This window comes from Heterodontus francisci, chromosome 3, assembly GCF_036365525.1.
Source record: "Heterodontus francisci isolate sHetFra1 chromosome 3, sHetFra1.hap1, whole genome shotgun sequence".
Taxonomy (NCBI): Eukaryota; Metazoa; Chordata; class Chondrichthyes; order Heterodontiformes; family Heterodontidae; genus Heterodontus; species Heterodontus francisci.
In genome coordinates this window covers 70,466,569-70,485,770 of record NC_090373.1, presented here as the reverse complement: position 1 = coordinate 70,485,770, position 19,202 = coordinate 70,466,569, and the positions used below count along the sequence as shown (strand labels likewise).

General features: G+C 39.6%; 1 protein-coding gene across 2 annotated transcripts in view; it reads right to left on the bottom strand.

Annotated features, from left to right (window-relative positions):
- Nucleotides 1-19,202, bottom strand: part of atad2b (ATPase family AAA domain containing 2B) — a 162,825-nt gene that overhangs the window by 111,731 nt on the left and 31,892 nt on the right. For both annotated transcript variants that reach the window (XM_068023129.1, XM_068023118.1), the window contains exons 2-5: nucleotides 5,909-6,075; nucleotides 4,467-4,516; nucleotides 2,891-3,044; nucleotides 1,677-1,785 (exon numbers count right to left, since the gene is read on the bottom strand). In XM_068023129.1, the coding sequence (XP_067879230.1) occupies nucleotides 1,677-1,785; nucleotides 2,891-3,044; nucleotides 4,467-4,516; nucleotides 5,909-6,075 (480 nt within the window). The remainder of the gene's footprint in view (nucleotides 1-1,676; nucleotides 1,786-2,890; nucleotides 3,045-4,466; nucleotides 4,517-5,908; nucleotides 6,076-19,202) is intronic.

Sequence of the window (19,202 nt, the reverse complement as noted above, 5' to 3'; positions counted from 1 at the left end):
TTAAAATTCAGAGATCACATTTCCAAGTGCTTTCTTCATAAACTGTTTTTTGTTTGCAATTAGTTTAATGCATTTTAATTAATAGAGAGAGCAGAAGCAATTCAAGTACACCAAATTTACCCTGATAAAACCAGAACAGTATTGAGTAACCAACATTAGTTATGCAATCAATTACAAAACATGGTCATACATTTAAAATTTAGTATAAACTAAAGAAACATTGATTCTAGCTCAAATACACTGTATGCAGTACTGAGCCATATAAAAGGGCACGGTTCCAGGTTTGACCCTGAGCTGTGCTCAGTGTCAGCAAACTATTGGACCATGAGTCATCACAGCTGAATCTAATTATGTCATCCACCAACATGTAGTTTCCAGCAGAGATTTTCTTGCTCTTCCCTCGAACCCACAAGTGTGGAAGTATTCCATACTGTGTCCCTGGCTGAAATCAGCTAACTTAGCATAGCTTAGTATCGCATCAGGCTGTGCCTTAACCACTAAAGCACCAGGAGAGATATGAAAAATAAACTTTAAATATATTCAATGATAATGATATAGCTTGCAATATAACTTGTACTATCATAATCAGAGCTGGAGTTTACAAATGTGTTGATAATGTGTGAAGCACCAATACTGAAAACATGAAGAATGAAGGCATAACAAAAGTTTTGTAGAACACTGTCTGTTGTTTTAATAAATGCTGTGTGATCATCTTGTGATTTACTAAATTCTTTTTACAAGAAACCGCCCATTTTGCATGTGCTCATTTTTCTAATGCATCTCCCAACAAAAGTCCGCAGCGCATAACTGGTATATCCTGACAGGATGAAAATCACAAATGCGGCAGTCCTCTTAAAGGCAGAGCTCCCAAGTGTGTTGGCACTAATCAAACACAGGCAGCTTCAGTGGACTGGACCCATCCACAGGATGGAAGACGGTCACATACCCAAGGGCCTCCTATATGGTGAGGTGGACGACGACAGACGGCCAGTGGGGCACCCAAATCTCCGCTTTAAGGATGCTTGCAAGCGTGGCATGAAGGCCCTAAATGTCGATTACCGCACCTGGGAGTCACCAGCTGGCGAAAGAGGGAAATGGCGACACATCCTGGCGTGTACTATGATGACGTCCAGTGGCTACAGCAGCTTGGCAACAGGCACCAATGCTGAAAACAACTCACAGCATCACTTGGCAGCTTCACGGGTGGCAATTGTGGCAACTTCACGTGCGGCAATTGTGACTGAACCTGCCTCTCAAGGACTGCCCTCGACAGCCATCAGCACAGGTGCACCAAGAGAAGGCACCTCATCGAAATGAATTGTTTGCTCCATCATCTTTCGTAGATGGGAGGATGCCAACCAATCCATCTCCTCAAAGTAAATGCACTCAAATGGAGAATCTGCTTCCAAATCTGGAACCCTTTAAGATTTCAAAGTTTCTATAAAGTCAAATATCTAGAAACCTGTCATATTTTAGTTCACTGGCTAAATGTAGACTAGTACCAGGTTTGCATGGTAGAGTATTTATAGATGTTCTTCATTCTGCACAATCTACATTTAAGTATTCAAAACCTACTGTAATCTGGCAACTTTAAAATCACATTTGTGATTTTTAATGAAGTGCTACATCTTCAGAATGATCTGTCTGCTGACTTATCAAAAACAACAGATACTCACAAACTCTGTATCTGTCCACATCCTGAGACGCTCCACTTCTCCTGGTCTTCTGTTTTGTCTAATGTTACTTGTGATGTTATCCATTTCTTGCAGAACAGCTTCTGCAGTACTAGATTAATACAATACAAAAAATATTTAATGAGTTCAAAATATGATCTTTTCTATAATGCACACAGAAAATAATTAACACAATAGGAGGTAAGGCTGTGTCTCAGGAGGGCAGGTGTGGAGATGACAGGTCCAGGTAGTCCCCATTACCAAGGCTTATATGAGGGTTGATATTTGGTTGAGCCTTAGGATCTGCAGGTAGCAAACTGGACGTTGGAATCACAAATTGATTTATGAAAAAAAGAACTTCAAAAAAAAAAGGAGTCAGGCAGGAGATGCAGACCTGGAAATCCAAACATCTTTACACAAGTACACTGTAAATGGAATTGCAAATTGTGTAGTAATCGTTCAGTGTATTTATTCCTAGAAACATACACATTTTGTGATTATGGTGCTGGACAAACAATCCAAAAGTCAGGAGTTCAAATCATGCCATGGCAAGTTATGAAAGTGAATTCAACAAAATCTGGTAACTTGTGAGCTGGCACCAGAAAAAATTACCATGGAAACCGCTGGATGGTCATAAAAAAAACTAACTGGTTTACAAATGTACTTCAGGTGAAGGAACCTAGACACTCTTACTACTCGACTCCAATCCCACAGTACATGGTTGACTCTTAATGCCCCCTGAAGTGGATGAAACCCACTCAAAAACTATTATGAACCTATTAATACAGAACTGGCCCAAAAGAAACCTGTTGCTGTGATTTCTGGAGTGCATGGAAATACCATATTGTGCTAAGATATAGTAACAAAATATAAATTTATTTGGAGGTATTTCAGGACAAAATATGTATTAAAGCTAAGGGTGCAGCCAGACAACCTGCTTCCAATCGTCTACCAATGTCATTTTTCAGCTGGCTGCAGGAACGTACAGAAGAGCAGCCCTGGCTAACTTGCCCTCCACTTTCTGCCTCCTTGATTTATACATGACACCTTCTTCTGACAATATGGCAAACATTTGAATTATTAAACAGAGGCTGATTTCTCCCATTTTAGCTGTTAATCAAGGTAAAACCCACTGCATACAGACAGCCATTATGAGAGAAGAAAATCTACCTTAAAAGCTGCTTAATAACAAGAGAACTACAGCACAAGTACTATACCTGTTTACCAGTTGATCAAACAGGAGGCTTTGGTTGAGTGTTTCAAATTTGTTCCTCCTTGCTCGTCCACTTCTTCTAACTTCTGAATCACCATTCATGTGAGAATGGTCCCCATCCTCTTGGCTTTCGCGTCGGCTTCCAGGATTTCTGAGAACTTTTTAGAATAGTAATGGTTTACTATAAATTATCATTTTGATTTATATGTTTTAGAAGTAGTTGTACTTAGGTATACACAGATATGTGATGTTGCTCACGGGGAGTCTGGGTCTGCAGCACTCTTTTTTTTTTAGCTGATACAGAGACACAGAACAGGGCAAGACCACTATTCAGGCATTTCCTGTTCAGAAATGGTCTAAGTCCAAAGTCAAATATAGGCTAACTAGTGTTGAAGTTTCTGTGGATTTGCAGCTGCTTGATCTTCCTCTTTGTTATTTGAACTACAGAAAGTAGCTGGATTTATTTCTCTTTTTAAAAAAAAAAGTCATTCAGTTATTGTAAATAAAAACAGAAAATGCTGGAAATACTCAGCAGGTCAGGCAGCATCCGCGGAAAGAGAAACATAGTTAACATTTCAGGTCGATGAACTTTCATCATTCAGCATAAGTCACTCAGTACTTATTTGTTGTCATTTTATATAAAATATGGCATCTAGAAGGGATGGTGCTCCAAAATAGATCTACACGTAAATACGAAAGTAAACAACAGCAGCAGCATGGGAAGGGCGAGCAGAAAAATTTTAGTGTTACCAAACACATAATTTCTAAACTCGTGGGCTTCGCAGGTTACAACAGAAATACTATTTAAATCCTCATATGATGGACAAGAGCTTCCAATCTGCACAGATTACATTGACCAGCATGACAACTCCCATGCAGATACACATGATCCTTGTAGGAAGCAATCCTTTCTTGACCAGCTTTTACTTGCCTTTATTAGCTGAGGCATAGAATAGAAGAGCAGGGAGGTTATGATGGAGCTGTATAAAATGCTAGTTAGGCCACAGCTGGAGTACTGTGTACAGTTCTGGTCACCACACTATAGGAAGGATGTGATTGCACTGGAGATAGTGCAGAGGAGATTCACCAGGATGTTGCCTGGGCTGGAGCATTTCAGCAACAAAGAGAGACTGGATAGTCTAGGGTTGTTTTCTTTACAGCAGAGAAAGCTGAGGGGGGCCTGACTGAGGCATACAAAATTATGAGGGGCATTGATAGGATAGTGGAGGGGTCAATAACCAGGGGGCATAGATTTAAGGTAAGGCGCAGGAGGTTTAGAGGGGATTTGAGGAAAAATGTTTTCACCCAGAGGGTGGTTGGAATCTGGAACTCACTGCCTGAAGGGATGGTAGAGGCAGTAACCCTCAACATTTAAGTAGTATTTAGATGAGCATACAATGCTACAGGCCAAGTGCTGGAAAATGGGATTAGAATAGATAGGTGCTTGGCCGGCACAGACACGATGGGCCGAAGGGCCTGTTTCTCCTCAAGCAACTCAGCTTAAAATGGAAACGTGCTCCCTTTGAGATAGCTGTATACAACTTTTTTGACACTCTTTCACTGTAAGATAAGCAACTTACCCAAACTACTGTGACCATTTTGCATTGAAGCACCTGCACGAGTAGTTAACCTGGAAAAGTAAAAATTCAAAACTATTATTGTGGTATGAAAGGAGGATTTCTTGTAAATTTGACAAGGGTATGTCAAGTGTGATATTGAAGTAGATTTCAGGTCACACTATACATCGACTACCTTGAAGTAGTTATGAAAGCTTGCATACATTTTAAGTCAGTTTCCAGTAAGGTATCAAGGACAATAACATTTTTGGTGAATTTCTCTGATACTTTCTAGCAGAAGTCAGTCCGAGTATCTCTTCCTGTTCTTTAATGGGCCCAGTGACCATTCATATCACTTACAAACAAAGGATATGACCACCAACACTTCAGTCTCTGAACTGGTCTATGTTTATGTATATTTCTGCCAATTTGAAGAAGTACTGTTGTGCATTTAATTCTATATAGTGATGGAGGTAATGAGTGCGCAGTTACAGTAACACGACAGTAACAGAACTCACACTCAGGTTCCAAGAATAATTGTGATTTTTTTTTAAATTCATGTTAGTCGTGTAGTGCAAGTACAATTTGTGATACAAACAACACAGAAGGCTCAGCTGTAGTTGCTATGGCTATAACTGGCACTCATCAGTGCTGACAGCATGTGCACAGCAGCATTTCCTTTTAACTGACAGCCATTTGCAAGCAAGTTAGTGGAGTGGCTATTTCAGGTTTATGAAATAAATTCCATGCAGAATACATCTGAAGAAGCAATCATTTATCACTATTACTGGCAGCGTAAATGGAATTAAATATTTAAGAAAAATTCATACAACAATTTGGATGCTTCCATATATGTTGAAGCAGTTTTAGGCAACCCATTATAAAAATACTGAAGCCATGAAAAGGTTAAATTTATATTCACTGGAATACCAGGGATGAAAGGATATATAGTCATGATGAAAGACTTTAAAAAGACAGCGCTGTATACAGTGGAAGAGATATTTAAGGACATCTGATCTAAGTTAAGTGCTCAAAACTATATTAAGGAGGCAAATAGTGAAATGGTATTTCCACTGGCCAATGAACAAGGGGTTTTCACTTAGGATTAGTACCAGAACATAAAAGGAAAGGCGGGAGAAATATTTTCCTAGCAAAGGTTTATTTATCTCAGGTAGTTATTGAAACGGAGAAGGAATTAAAAATTGAAAGATATGGAGGTGAAAGATAACAAAGGAATTAAAGACTTTAGTTCTCATGGGGGAACTAGCACCAATACATGCATTTTGGATCAAATGATCACCTCCTGTGCTGAATTTCAAATTCTAAGTTAAAAATGCTTCCTATACATATTTCCAAAGCTATATAATAAGAAAATCTGAAAGAACTGTAATACAGGAATATTGGTTTAATCACTCAATGCATTCCTATTACCACTTGATACAAAAAGTGCTGCAAATTCACCTCACCTGGATTGCCTTGTTGAGCCACACCATTCTTCAGCTGGACCACTGTTATGCGGACTGCGCTCAGTTGAAAGATCACTAGAAACTGGATCTGCATTCCTTCGCCTAAGTTTTGCCGGTGGTTCAGTCTGACTATCGCTCAAACTTGCTTCGTCATTACCAGCATCCAGCTGCAAAAATTAATATTTTTGCTTTAAAAAAAGTTTAGGGAATGCTAATCAAACTTTAATGAGGGAGGGGGGGAAATAACTATTTTAAAAATAATCTATTCCTACCTATTGAACAAGTATTTTCCTGCTCACAGCCAACATGTTCACATCAGACACCACATTACAAGAATAATTCTAGTACAAACATGTGGTTCAAGTTAAGGTCTTTACAAATCTAAACTGAGCAACGATTCTAAGTTAGCTTAGTCTATAGGATTCATTATGATTTCCTTTCCAATCCTGTCTCTTCAGCATTTTGCCAGTCGATGGCAAATGCAATTCGCTGTACAGAAGTATAAAATTCCATGGCAGCAAGAAACCAAAATGGGAAATCTGTGTTGAATGGAACAGTCAAGAAGTAAAATGATCAGTTATGAAAAGTAACTGAAATCATCATCCGGTACATAATAGTAACAATCTGTATTCTGTCACTAGTATGTCTGTCTTTTCTCCCATCACCCATCCCACTGTGCCCCTCCTCCCCCCCCACCAGAGTTAATATCATTACTGTACAAGGTTACATCCCAGATAGAGAAATGTGTTCGTCACATCAAAGGAAATAGGACCTTACTTGCTTTTGTTTCCTTTTCCGTGTCTGACCTCCCTTTTTGGTTTTTTTCTCCCCCTTCCCCTACCTCTGTACTTGCTTAAAACCTGTTACATCTCTAACTTTTTCCAGTTCTGATGAAAGGTCATTAACCTAAAATGTTAGCTCTGTTTCCGTCTCCACAGATGGTCCCTGACCGGCTGAGTATTTCTAGCATTTTCTGCTTTTATTTCAGATTTCCAGAATCCGCGGTATTTTGCTTCTGTATAGAAATCATGTTACTGCTTCTGAGAGCCCACAACAGAGCAATAAAGATGGAACCAGGTCCTGCCAATTTAAGTTACAAGCAAAGATCAGGAAGATGGTTTATCAGTGAAGAGATTTTGAGATGATTAACAAAATATTTCAAATTATGAAGGGGATAAATATGTTAGTGACAAAATCTTGGGCTCAAACTAGAAATTAAAAATAGGAATGTTAAAATTGAGAAGTTGAGAACTGTGCCACACAAAGGATGAAAGACCTATGAAAGTACAAATCACCAATAAGAGCCGTTGAAGTAAATACCATAAATGAGCTCAAGTAGGAACTGGCCAGGAGCAAAAGGAACAGTGCAATATAGTGAGGAAGTAGGAAGGTGGGTGAAGAACAAGAAAAATGGGCAAGCTTATAAAGCCAAATGATCTTTCCCAGTTTCTAAATTTGCCTAGTGGTACTATCTTAACTTAGCATTGAAAAATGAAGTCAGTGATTTGGAACAGAGGCAGTGAATTCTCAAACAAAATAGAAGGGCAAATTTCCCTCTACATGACTTATAAATAATGTCCAAAAAAAACCATGAGTGCAGAGAGGAAATGTGCACCAAACTGGTCTGCTGTTTAGGTGCTTTTGGCCTTCAAGTAACAGCCCAATATCGTCAATAAAGAAATTTATCCTTAGCTTTTTGAATACAAATGGTTTTGCTACTGTCCAGTTGCTAAATGCAACTGGGCACGTACACTTAGATGGAGGGAGTTTTCAGTATTCTACCACCCCCTTCTTGTACCACAACTTATTTAAAGGTAGATAATGAGAAACAATCACAAGCCGCTTAACAAGTTTACCTGGTCCTCTCCTAAATCACTAATAGCTGGTCCCCTATCACAGAAGAATAATCTCCCGATCCTTCTCCAGGCCATGTGGAATACAGAAAGCAGCCTCAGTCAAACTATTACCCCTTTCCTTTAGCCATACACTCATTCTTCACACCTACACTCATTATCCCAGTTCCTCTACCAACTGTATATCATCACTGTACTGCCCTATTGCAAAGTGCCTCCCAACCAATAGCATAGGATCATGCACACAGTCACAAATAATAGAACATTTAAACAAATATAACCACCCTAAAATGGATTTCAATGATTTCAACACTTCATTAGCTGCTGTTTTAAAACAGAAATCTATAAAAACCTATTTCTCTTTTATGCGGCTTATCTTTCAACCTTTCCAACCTTCAGCTTTTACAACCCAGACTGAGAGGGTTTATATAGTGCCTTTAACGTAGCAAAATGTCGCAAGATGCTTACGGTTCCCTTCATGGCTACATTCAATAGTGAGACCTCATCTACACCTATATTACTTGAATGAAGCTGGACATCTGTCCGGTCCCCATTTATCCCTCAACCAACATCACCAAGGGAGATCATTAGGTCATTGTTCTCAATGCTGTTTGTAGGATCTTGCTCTCAAACAAGTTACCTGCAGGCTCAGTGAACTTCCAGTACGCTCCCCTCAAATAGTACCGGTAGATAAAAATTGGGGATATTGTTATCAGCTGTGACTTCAAACCACCAATTCCTTCCTTCAGCCTCATGGAAGATGCTTTCCTAATACAATATGACCCTGTCTACAAGGCAGGTATAAAGAACACATTCTGATTTAAAGACTCCAAAATCTGAATTCTCTACATGATCCAAACTGATGATCTGAATGTGGAGTGTCTCAAATAGAAATATACACAGCAGTCCTGATTTTCTTTGATATTCATCTTGGTTTCTCAATGATAATCAAAGCTGAAAAGAGAAATAAAATTATGCAAACCAGGAAGTGGTAATTAGGTGATATCTAGATTGAGTTTTAAAAGCCTGAAGATTATAGAAGGGACAGTAGGCTGCAAGAAGCAAGTTTATATCAACCAAAATAATGAATTAGACTAGAACACCCTGCAGCAAAGGATAGTTTAGCATCTTCACCCAAACAATTAATCCTTTTCTCCCCTTTCATATGCTGATAGAGTTGTCATGCATTTTCTGTATTTAAATTAGATTTTCGGCATTCACAGTCCTATCTTGGACATGACAAAAAGGATGACAAATGCAAAATTGTGTTTCTACCCAGATACAGCATGATATAGAGCAGTGTCATTCACTATATCTTTGTAAAAAGCCACAATGCCAACCAACGTCACATCAACGTACTACAGCAAAAGGAAAGAGGGATAGTTAAAAAAATCCCAAAAACGTTAATACCCTCAAGTTAAAAAGACTATAAAGAAAGATTTGTATTTATATAGCGCTTTTCATGACCACCGGATGGTTCAAAGTGCTTTACAGTCAATGAAGAACAAACACCTGAAGTCATATGGAGCAAAGTCATACTGAGTATAAATGAGTGAAACAATAGGAAGCAACATTGTAAGCACCACTGCTAAAATGTATTGAGTACCAACACAAATACATTATTCTGGAAAAGAGAAAAACAAAAAACAAACTTGCAATTAAAAGCAGCCAATTTGCATAACACAGGTCCTAGAAATAGCAATGTGATAAATGACTGATTAAACAGTTTTTAATGTTAGTTGAGGGATAAATGTTTGTCAGAAAACCAGAGAACTGCCCTGCTTTTCAGTTGGAGAGCAGAACCAAATGCTGTTAGAACCAATTTTTTTCTCTCCCCATTGCTTGAGCACAAACTTGAGGCAGAGTTTACCTGAGCTGATTAGTTTTAAAATCATATCTGCAGATGTGATTATTTCGTGGTTGTCCCACAATTTGTGCCTGAAAATCCTCAGGTCCAACAATGGATCCAGGGCACAAATTAAGTACAACAGACCCAGCAGGCATGGGAATTCTGGTGGGACTTTGAAATGCTGAATTTTCACCCACAATCCAAGTGACAATTCCTGAAAGTTTTTGGAAGAGTGGTTGTAGCAATTATTTTGAGATAAAGATGATGTTCCTTGATGTAAATGCATTAACTGGCTTTGTTGAACATTCCTGCCACTTTGTTGGTGGAAATGATGGAGTTTGAAAATGAGGTAGAAGTGATCAGTTTTAATTTAAGCAAATTACACATACAGATCCACATATTTAGGATTTTAACAGCGTACTGCTGTGCAGCGTGATGCTGACCGCTGCCTTGCGCCTAATTGGAAATGCTTAGTAATGTTATGCAACTTAGCTGTTTTCAATCTGTTTACTTGCATATGGTTGAAGACCTTTAATCACTATAGAACAACTGGGAAGATAGCCCACACCACCGATATGAAAACATTAAACATCCATGGGGAAATATGAGTAACATTACCAAAAAAAAATTGTAAACTTCAGACAGGTGCAACTGAGCGTAAATATTAGCCCCCGTGCCAGTTACTAGAAACCATATTTTTGAATATTTAATATTCGCAGTAGGCAATGATTTTTCATGAGCAGAAAATAAATCTTAGGTTCAAAAGAATTGATAGGATAAAAACTTACTGACAATAATAAATGAAAACTTAGTGTACAAATAACATTTTTATGCTTTGATATTTTCGCAAAGGGGCATTAACTCATTTATTTTAACTATATAATACAAAGCCTACACAACTGCATTTGTTTTCATTGCATTTAAAATGTCTCAACTCTTCCAGGAAAAAGAAACGGATTTGAAAGGCAAAATTTAGTAGACTCCAAAATGCTGGATAATATAAAATACGAAATGTCAAAATTCAAAACTTGGTGGCAGAGATACAGATCCTCATGAAAATAAATTTGCTATCTTCTGAACTTCCTTTAGTACCACTGCTGCAAACTGCACTTTTGTGCAAATTAGAACTTTGCTGCTAAAATAAAAGCAATCATATTTTGGATATATCTGCAGCTTCAGTTTTGACTGTCCATCTCCCAAGGTAATTTTAATGCCATCCCATGTCTTTACATATTATAAGACCTTATTGATGTGACAGTTTCTCTGATGCTGAGAGTTGCTCTGGGCGGTACCAGCTTTTGTTTATTTTTGTTTGGCATGTATAGAACAGCCAAGTATTTAATTAGTTCATAGTCGCTTATTCCAAACTAGATAAACAGACTACGAACTACAGACAAAGTAATCTTCTCACACAAACTAGTTTGGGAAGATACTAGGGAGATCAGAATCTGTCGGGAATGGTGTGAATTCACAGCTACAAATAAATAAATAAATAACATATAGTAGTGCAGGCAGCGTGTGGGAAGTTTGTGGACAACAAGACTGTCGCAGACTGCCACACCTGCATTTGTCTCTGCCTCGAGACGTTTTGGATCAGAGCTAGAGTCCGACACACAAGGGAGGAGGATGAGGAGGAATTACTGGATAATTTACTGTAGTCACGCACAAACGAGGAAAGCACTGGTGCAAGAATGGGAGTGTGTGACCGACAATCAGCTGGGCAAGGTGAACGTAGAAGTGGTGAAGGAGGTCCAGCAGATACTGCTCCTGTCCAACAAATATTCAACACCTGTGAAGATAAGGAAAAAGAGTGTGGAAAGGACAGCCAAAATGCCAACCAAGGCAGGACCAGCAATCTGTTCAAAGTGATAAGATGCAGAGTAGAAAGCTTGTAGTTATAATTAGAGAAAAAGAGATAGAATTTTTTTACAGACAGGATTGAGAATTCTGAAGGGCATGTTGCCTATTGGTGTCGCAAAGGATATCTAGAAATGGCTGGAAAAGAATCTGGAAAGGGAGAAAAAGAATCCCGTTGTTTTGCTCCATGTCAGAACTAATGACATAGGAAAGATAAGGGAAGAGGTCCTGCTAAGGGAGTATCAGGAGTTAAAAGTTATTACCCGAGCTACATACAAATTGGTACAGGGATAAACAGATGAAGAAAGCTAGCACATGGCTAAAAGAGTGGTGTGAGAAGGAGGAATTTAATTTCACTAAGTTTGCGGACGACACAAAGGTTGGAGGAGTTGCGGATAGTGAGGAGGATTGTCAGAGGATACAGCAGGATATAGATCGGTTGGAAACTTGGGCGGAGAAATAGCAGATGGAGTTTAATCTGGACAAATGTGAGGTAATGTATTTTGGAAGGTCTAATGCAGGTGGGAAGTATACAGTAAATGGCAGAACCCTTAGGAGTATTGACAGGCAGAGAGATCTGGGCGTACAGGTCCACAGGTCACTGAAAGTGGCAATGCAGGTGGATAAGGTAGTCAAGAAGGCATATGGTATGCTTGCCTTCATCGGTCGGGGCACAGAGTATAAAAATTGGCAAGTCATGCTGCAGCTGTACTGAACTTTAGTTAGGCCACACTTAGAATATTGCGTGCAATTCTGGTCGCCACACTACCAGAAGGACGTGGAGGCTTTGGAGAGGGTACAGAAGAGGTTTACCAGGATGTTGCCTGGTCTGGAGGGCATTAGCTATGAGGAGAGGTTGGATAAACTCGGATGGTTTTCACTGGAACGACGGGGGTGGAGGGGCGACATGATAGAGGTTTACAAAGTTATGAGTGGCATGGACAGAGTGGATCGTCAGAAGCTTTTTCCCAGAGTGGAAGAGTCAGTAACTAGGGAACATAGGTTTAAGGTGCGATGGGCAAATATTAAAGGGAATGTGCGAGGCAAGTTCTTTACACAGAGGGTGGTGTGTGCCTGGAACTTGCTGCCGGGGGAGGTGGTGGAAGCAGGTACGATAGCGACGTTTAAGAGGCATCTTGACAAATACATGAATAGGATGGGAATAGAGGGATACAGTCCCCGGAAGCGCAGAAGGTTTTAGTTTAGACAGGTATCAGGATCGGCGCAGGCTTGGAGGGCCGAATGGCCTGTTCCTGTGCTGTACTGTTCTTTGTTCTTTGAATACGAGGTACCATAGATGAATAAAGAACTGAAGGAAAAACTGAATCTAAAGAAAAAGACATATAAGAAGTGCTTAAAGCAGAGGACAAAAAAGGGAATACAAAGAACTTAGGAGAGAAGTTTTTTAAAATAACCTATTAAGGAAGGCAAAGAGAAATTACAAAATCAAGTAATATAAAAAGAAATTGAAGTGCCAAACAGACACAAATAGCACAAAGAAAATTAAAGTAGGGACATGGCCACCAAAAAATGAGCAAAATACTCTCAGATAATGACAAACAATTAGCCAAAGTGTTGAATAACTACTTCACTTCAGTTTTTCTTAAAGTAACAAAACAGACATCTCATTAGAGAATGAGTTTTAAGAGATTTAAGACAGATGGTGATAAAGAGAGAAAATAATTGACAAGTTAGCAAAATTAAGAGAGATCTGGATGGCACGCACCCACCCATACTCAAACTAAGGAGGAGACAGAACAAAACCTGAACACTACTCACCAGTAGGCTTAACATAGTGATGGGAAAGATACTGCAATGTATTTGAGAAGAAGTGATAGAATAGCATCCAAGAGACAGAAAGCGTAATAAAAATAGCATGGACTCCAAAACTCTAAGTCATGTTTAACCTGATGGAATTCTTTGAAAAGGTAATGGAAAAAAGTAGACAAGTGTAATGCAATAGACATCATATTCTTAGATTTTCAAAAAGCCATCGATAAGGTACAACAAAATAAGCTCATTACAAAGTTTAGGGCATGGGAAATCAGAAGATAAATAGTTGAATGGCTAGCAAAGTGATTAAAAACAGAAGAGAGAGTGTAGGGGTAAAGGGCATTTATTCCCATTAGGGGTTGGATAGCTCAGTTGGCTAGACGGCTACAGCGTGATGCAGAAAGATGCCAACAGTGTGGGTTCAATCCCCTTACTGGCTGTTCATGGAGACCTGCCTCCTTGCCTTGCCCCACGCTTGAGGAGTGGTGCCCCTCAAGCTATACATTACTAACTGTCTCTCTAATGAAGCGAGATGCCTATGGTCCTTTGGGACTGCAGCTAGAACAAAAGCTATTCCGATTGGAGGAAGGTAGAAAGCATTGTTCCACATGGATCACTGCTCAGACCACTGTAATTTATCATTTACATTAACGATTTGGACTTGGCAACAAGCAATACAGTAACAAAATTTGTAGAGGATACCAAACTGGGAGGGGAAGGATACAACATAATACAAGGCAACATTAGAAAAATTGCAGACTGGGCAGTTAAGTGGCAAATGAACTTTTAACAGAGAAAGGTGGGGTGATACACTTTGGTAGAAAAAAATAGAAATATCACCTACACTTTGGGGGCAATAGAGGAAAGTGGTGAAGTTATGTATAGGAACCCGGGTCTGGCCACACTCAAGAGTGCACTCCACGGTACTCGTCTCCATACTATAGAAAAGACATAGAAGCTCTGGAGAAAGTGCAAAAAGAGAGATTTACAAAAATGCTGCCAGAACTAAGAGATTATAGCTGTTGGGAATAGACTGAACAGGTTGGAGCTTTCTCTTCAGGAAAAAGAGAAGACTTGGAGGAGACCTGGTGGAGGTCTTTAAAGTTATGTATGGCTTGGACAGGGTAGATGTGGAAAGAACATTTCCACTTGTGGGAGAATCCACAACTGGAGGCCATAAATACAAGGCAGTCACTCATAAATCCAATAGGGAAATAAGGAGAAATTTCTTTACTCAGTGAGTGGTTAGAATATGGAGCTTGTTACACAAGAAATAGCTGAGGCAAACAGCTTAGGTGCTTTCAAACAGAACGTAAACATGACAGAAAAGAGAATAGAAAGATAAGCTGAAAGACTGAGATGAGGTCGGTACAATGGAGGAGACTAGTGTGACGTATAAACTGCGGCTCAGGCTAGTTGGACCGAATGGTTATATTCTATGTAATTCACTTGGCAGAACCAATTAATATACATAAAAGGGCAAAAACATTATGTAGTTCAAGAGAACTATAACTTCTAATCCAGCTCAAAATACACAAATCAGATTCATAAATCTAACATTTTAAAGAGAACCAACAGCATCCAGGAAAACCTAAATTTATCTCATGCTCAGCTATTATTGCATTGACTCCAAAAAATACTGGTTGAATGAACAAACAAATCATACAATTCATAAGCAAAGTATCAGCGTTGCAATGAACCCTAAAGACTTTAAACATAAAGTTCAGTGCACATGCACAAGGGTGCAAATTCCATGAGTTTTACGAAGAAAATATGTGTTCACTTACAGAGTTCAAAGTTCCCTCTAAGCTGCAAACCCTAAAGTTCTCGCGTAAGCCGAGCACAAGTCAGCCCCTGCACACTTAAGCGGATAGGCCACACACAACAGAGAAAAATAAAAGAGGGGAAGTTACCGAAGGCGTCACTTCAAGCAAACAACTGCAAGTTCATAATTGAATAAAAGAAACCTGCATTTATATAGTACCTTATCATCTCTCGGATGTCCGAGAGAACATCACAAATTACTCTGTAGTGCGGGATATAGGAAAATACAACAACTATTTTGCTCGTAACAATGTCTCACAAAAAGGAAAGAGACAAATAACCAATTAGACAAGTGCCAGGGTAAAAGTGGCTTAAGTAACAGTTAGGCTCAGAAATAAAAAGCAGAACTACTGCATTTGACAAAAATCAGTAGGAGAGCACTTCCTACTGACAGAGAAGCATCCAAGTGTACAGGTGTTCAGTATACTAGAACAGAACCTAGTGGGTGATGAAGGGAAAATCCTATGTAAAATGTGAGGAACGTTCACTACCACCCCAACGCCCATACCAAAAAATTTTTTTCCCTCTTACAATTTTTTGCAATATAGGTGAGCATGTGCCACAACCTTCCGGAACTTTACACAAGGGACTACTCTTCACTCGTAAGCCTGCATAATAAATATTGGCAGGCTTTCAACTGAGATTCATTACTGCCAAGCCAGATATAATCTTTACCAACACCCACACACTGCTGCTAATTTCACCACAGACCAGAGGTTGAAGCTGGAACTCCTCATGGGTTATCATGAATCAGTATCCAAGTAATGGTCCATACATTTTATAATTTGCAGTTCTCAGCAGTATTTTGAGTAACATTTCCATTTCCCATCTGGGATCATTTATCAAGAAATATTGTCAGAATAAAAACAAAGAAGTATTGGATTTCAATATAGAGAAAAACTATAATATTGCACAAAGGTAACCATAATCCATCAGTGCACACAATTCAAAATAAGCTTGTTACCTAACCCAGCAATTAAATCAGAATTAGATTTGGGTGTATGCTAAAATTCTGTCAGTCACATTTTCCAACCACAAGTGACATCCCCCTTGAAAAACCGGGTGAAGTTGTATTTCTAGAAAAACTCATGGCAACAAAAAAGATCCAATGGCACTGTAGGAACGAAAAGATCTGCAGGCCAACTTGAAAGAAATATGCAAGAGCTTCTACTGAATTTTACAATTCCAAGAATGCCTTCACCTATGTTATGCACAGTCAAGAGGAAAAATGGTGCACACAACTTCCTAGCCTGAACACTTTTGCTGAAAATTACTAGGTAACAGATTTTCAGTAAGAAATCATTTTTTGTTTAAATTCTCTAAAATATTTAAACATTTGTACAGAATTCAGCTACAGCTGCAATCACATTTCTAAATATATTTAATCCAGCAGTTGACAAGAACTATTCTGCAGTCAATTAAGCTTTGGTAACAGTTCCTTCATTTTATTAAACATTCAAAATACTTCTGCTTTCCTACTTACCCTCTTGTTTGCTGTTTTTTCATCCTGCACCCCTTCCTTCAAGTTTTGCATGTTTTCATGTAACATACTGTGATCATCCTATCCCCTCTATGTGCAATATATAATTTATATAATGAGTGGATGACCCATGTCCTTGCTCACTGTTAGTCTTCTAACTGCTTGTTTTAACGAGACAAAATGGAATGACTCAAACCACCAGTGGTGGGAGGACTGAATAGAAGATACACTGTTACTTATTTAAAAGATGCAAAAGTTGCTATATTCAAGGCATAGCTCATGTGAGAAAAATGTTACTAAATCGTAACAGAACATAGGAATAGCAAACAAGAGTCCCAAGAATTTTATATAAAGACAAATAAGTGAATGGAGAGCTTTATGATGACAGTGAGGTGGTTCATTTAATAAAGAGAAGTACTGGGAATTGAAGTGACAGACATTAAAGTTGAGGAGATTTATTAAAAGAATACATGTGGACAGTGCCATTTATTTATTTTAGGAATGGTGGTACCAGATATTTAATTATTTGTTTCCCAGCCAGATAGCCAAGGGGGAATAAGAAGAGAGTGTTAAAATTGCTTGGAAGGATAAAAGTTCGGAAGAATTAAGTTAGTAACAAAGTATCTTATTTTCTGGAGCAAAATTGAAAAGCATGTCTTCTTCCAGTGAAGCAGTGTTAAATGTAACAGAGCTGTCAATGGCAAACGTACTAAAAGGCAATTACATGCAAGTATAATGGTAAATTTCATAGGTGTGACAAATTAATGTGATGAAGCATTACTTAGACGTGACTTCTTTACCAAGTATCAACAGTTTTGCAATGCATGACTGCCCTGACATGCAAAGTAATAAAGTGTTATACAGGAAGAGCATGCAATCTTAAGAAATTTAATAATACTAGAAGATTTCCCATTGCTCACAGCTAGTTAAACGTTTGCTAAGAAAACAAATGTTAAGTCAGTGTCCCTGTAAATACTAAAGCAAAATACTGTGGATGCTGGAAATCTGATATAAAAACAGAAAATGCTGGAAATACTAAGCAGGTCAGGCAGCTTTTGTGGAGAGGGGGAACAAAAGTTAACCTTTCAGACCCAGTTTGTCAGAACTGGAACTATTACCGGCCTATAGCATTAGAGGCAACCATGCGAGTTGTGAGCAGCAGGAAGGCAGTATTGGACATGGCTCTAGCAATATTTTGATGGGGCCCCAAAGCTCCAGGTCAGGGCGGCACAGTGGCGCAGCGGTTAGCACCGCAGCCTCACAGCTCCAGTGACCAGAGTTCAATTCTGGGTACTGCCTGTGTGGAGTTTGCAAGTTCTCCCTGTGTTTGCGTGGGTTTCCTCCGGGTGCTCCGGTTTCGTCCCACATGCCAAAGACTTGCAGGTTGATAGGTAAATTGGCCATTAGCAATTGCCCCTAGTGTAGGTAGGTGGTAGGGAAATATAGGGACAGGTGGGGATGTGGTAGGAATATGGGATTAGTGTAACATTAGTATAAATGGGTGGTTGATGGTCGGCACAGACTCGGTGGGCCGAAGGGCCTGTTTCAATGCTGTATCTCTAAAACTAAAAAACTAAATATGGAATATCTGAGAGGGGGAATTCCGGGGTTTCAGGGCACTGGGGAGGGAAGTCTTAAGGCCTCAGTTCAACAGGGTGGTTCTAGCAACTGTGAGCTCTGGGAATGTGGTCTATAAGTTGTGAGCACCGGCAAGAAACCATGTATCTGGCAGTGAGGGCAAATTTGGGGAAGGGGGTCTGGAAGTCCAGCAGGACTGGAGGAGAAGATTGGGCAGCTGGAATCTGGCAGTATTGAGGGAGCAGGCTGTAACAGCCTTGTATGAAAGAAGTGTCCAAGAAAGTTGTACTCAACTGCCTGGTTGGCCCTGGCTCTCTCTCTATAGTAGCCAACCCGCCACCCCAAATCCACATGTTCCCATGTCTGCATCCTCCTCAGGAATGCTCCATCAGCCAGTTCCTGTCTTTTATTGTCTTGCCTTAAAGCAAAGGCACAAGTGTAAATTTCTACTTAAAATTAATGGAACCAAAATTATGGGCTGGGGTCATACAGCTTCTTAATGGGATATCGAACAGATCCAGCAACGCTAAACTGGGCATCCTTGAGGCACTGTGGACCATCAGCAGCAGCAGAATTGTACTCAACCACAATCTGTAACCTCATGGCCCGGCATATACCCCACTCTACCCTTGCCATCAAGCCGGGGGATGAAGAGTGCAGGAGGAGCACCATGCATACCTCAAAATGAGGTTGTCAACCTGGTGAAGCTACAACCCAGGACTACTTGATTAAGCAGCATGCGATAGACATAGCTAAGTGATCCACAAACAATGGATCAGATCTCAGCTCTGCAATCCTGCCACATCCAGGCATGAATGGTGGTGGACAATTAAACAACTAACTGGAGGAAGAGACTCCACAAATATCCCCATCCTCAATGATGGGACAGCCCAGCACATCAGTGCAAAAGATAAAGATGAAGCATTTGCAACAATCTTCAGCCAGAAGTGACTGGTTGATGATCCATCTCGGCCTCCTCCTGAACTGCCCAGCATCACAGATGCCAGACTTCAGCCAATGCGATTCACTCTGTGTGATATCAAAAAATGACTGAAGGAAATGGATACTGCAAAGGCTATG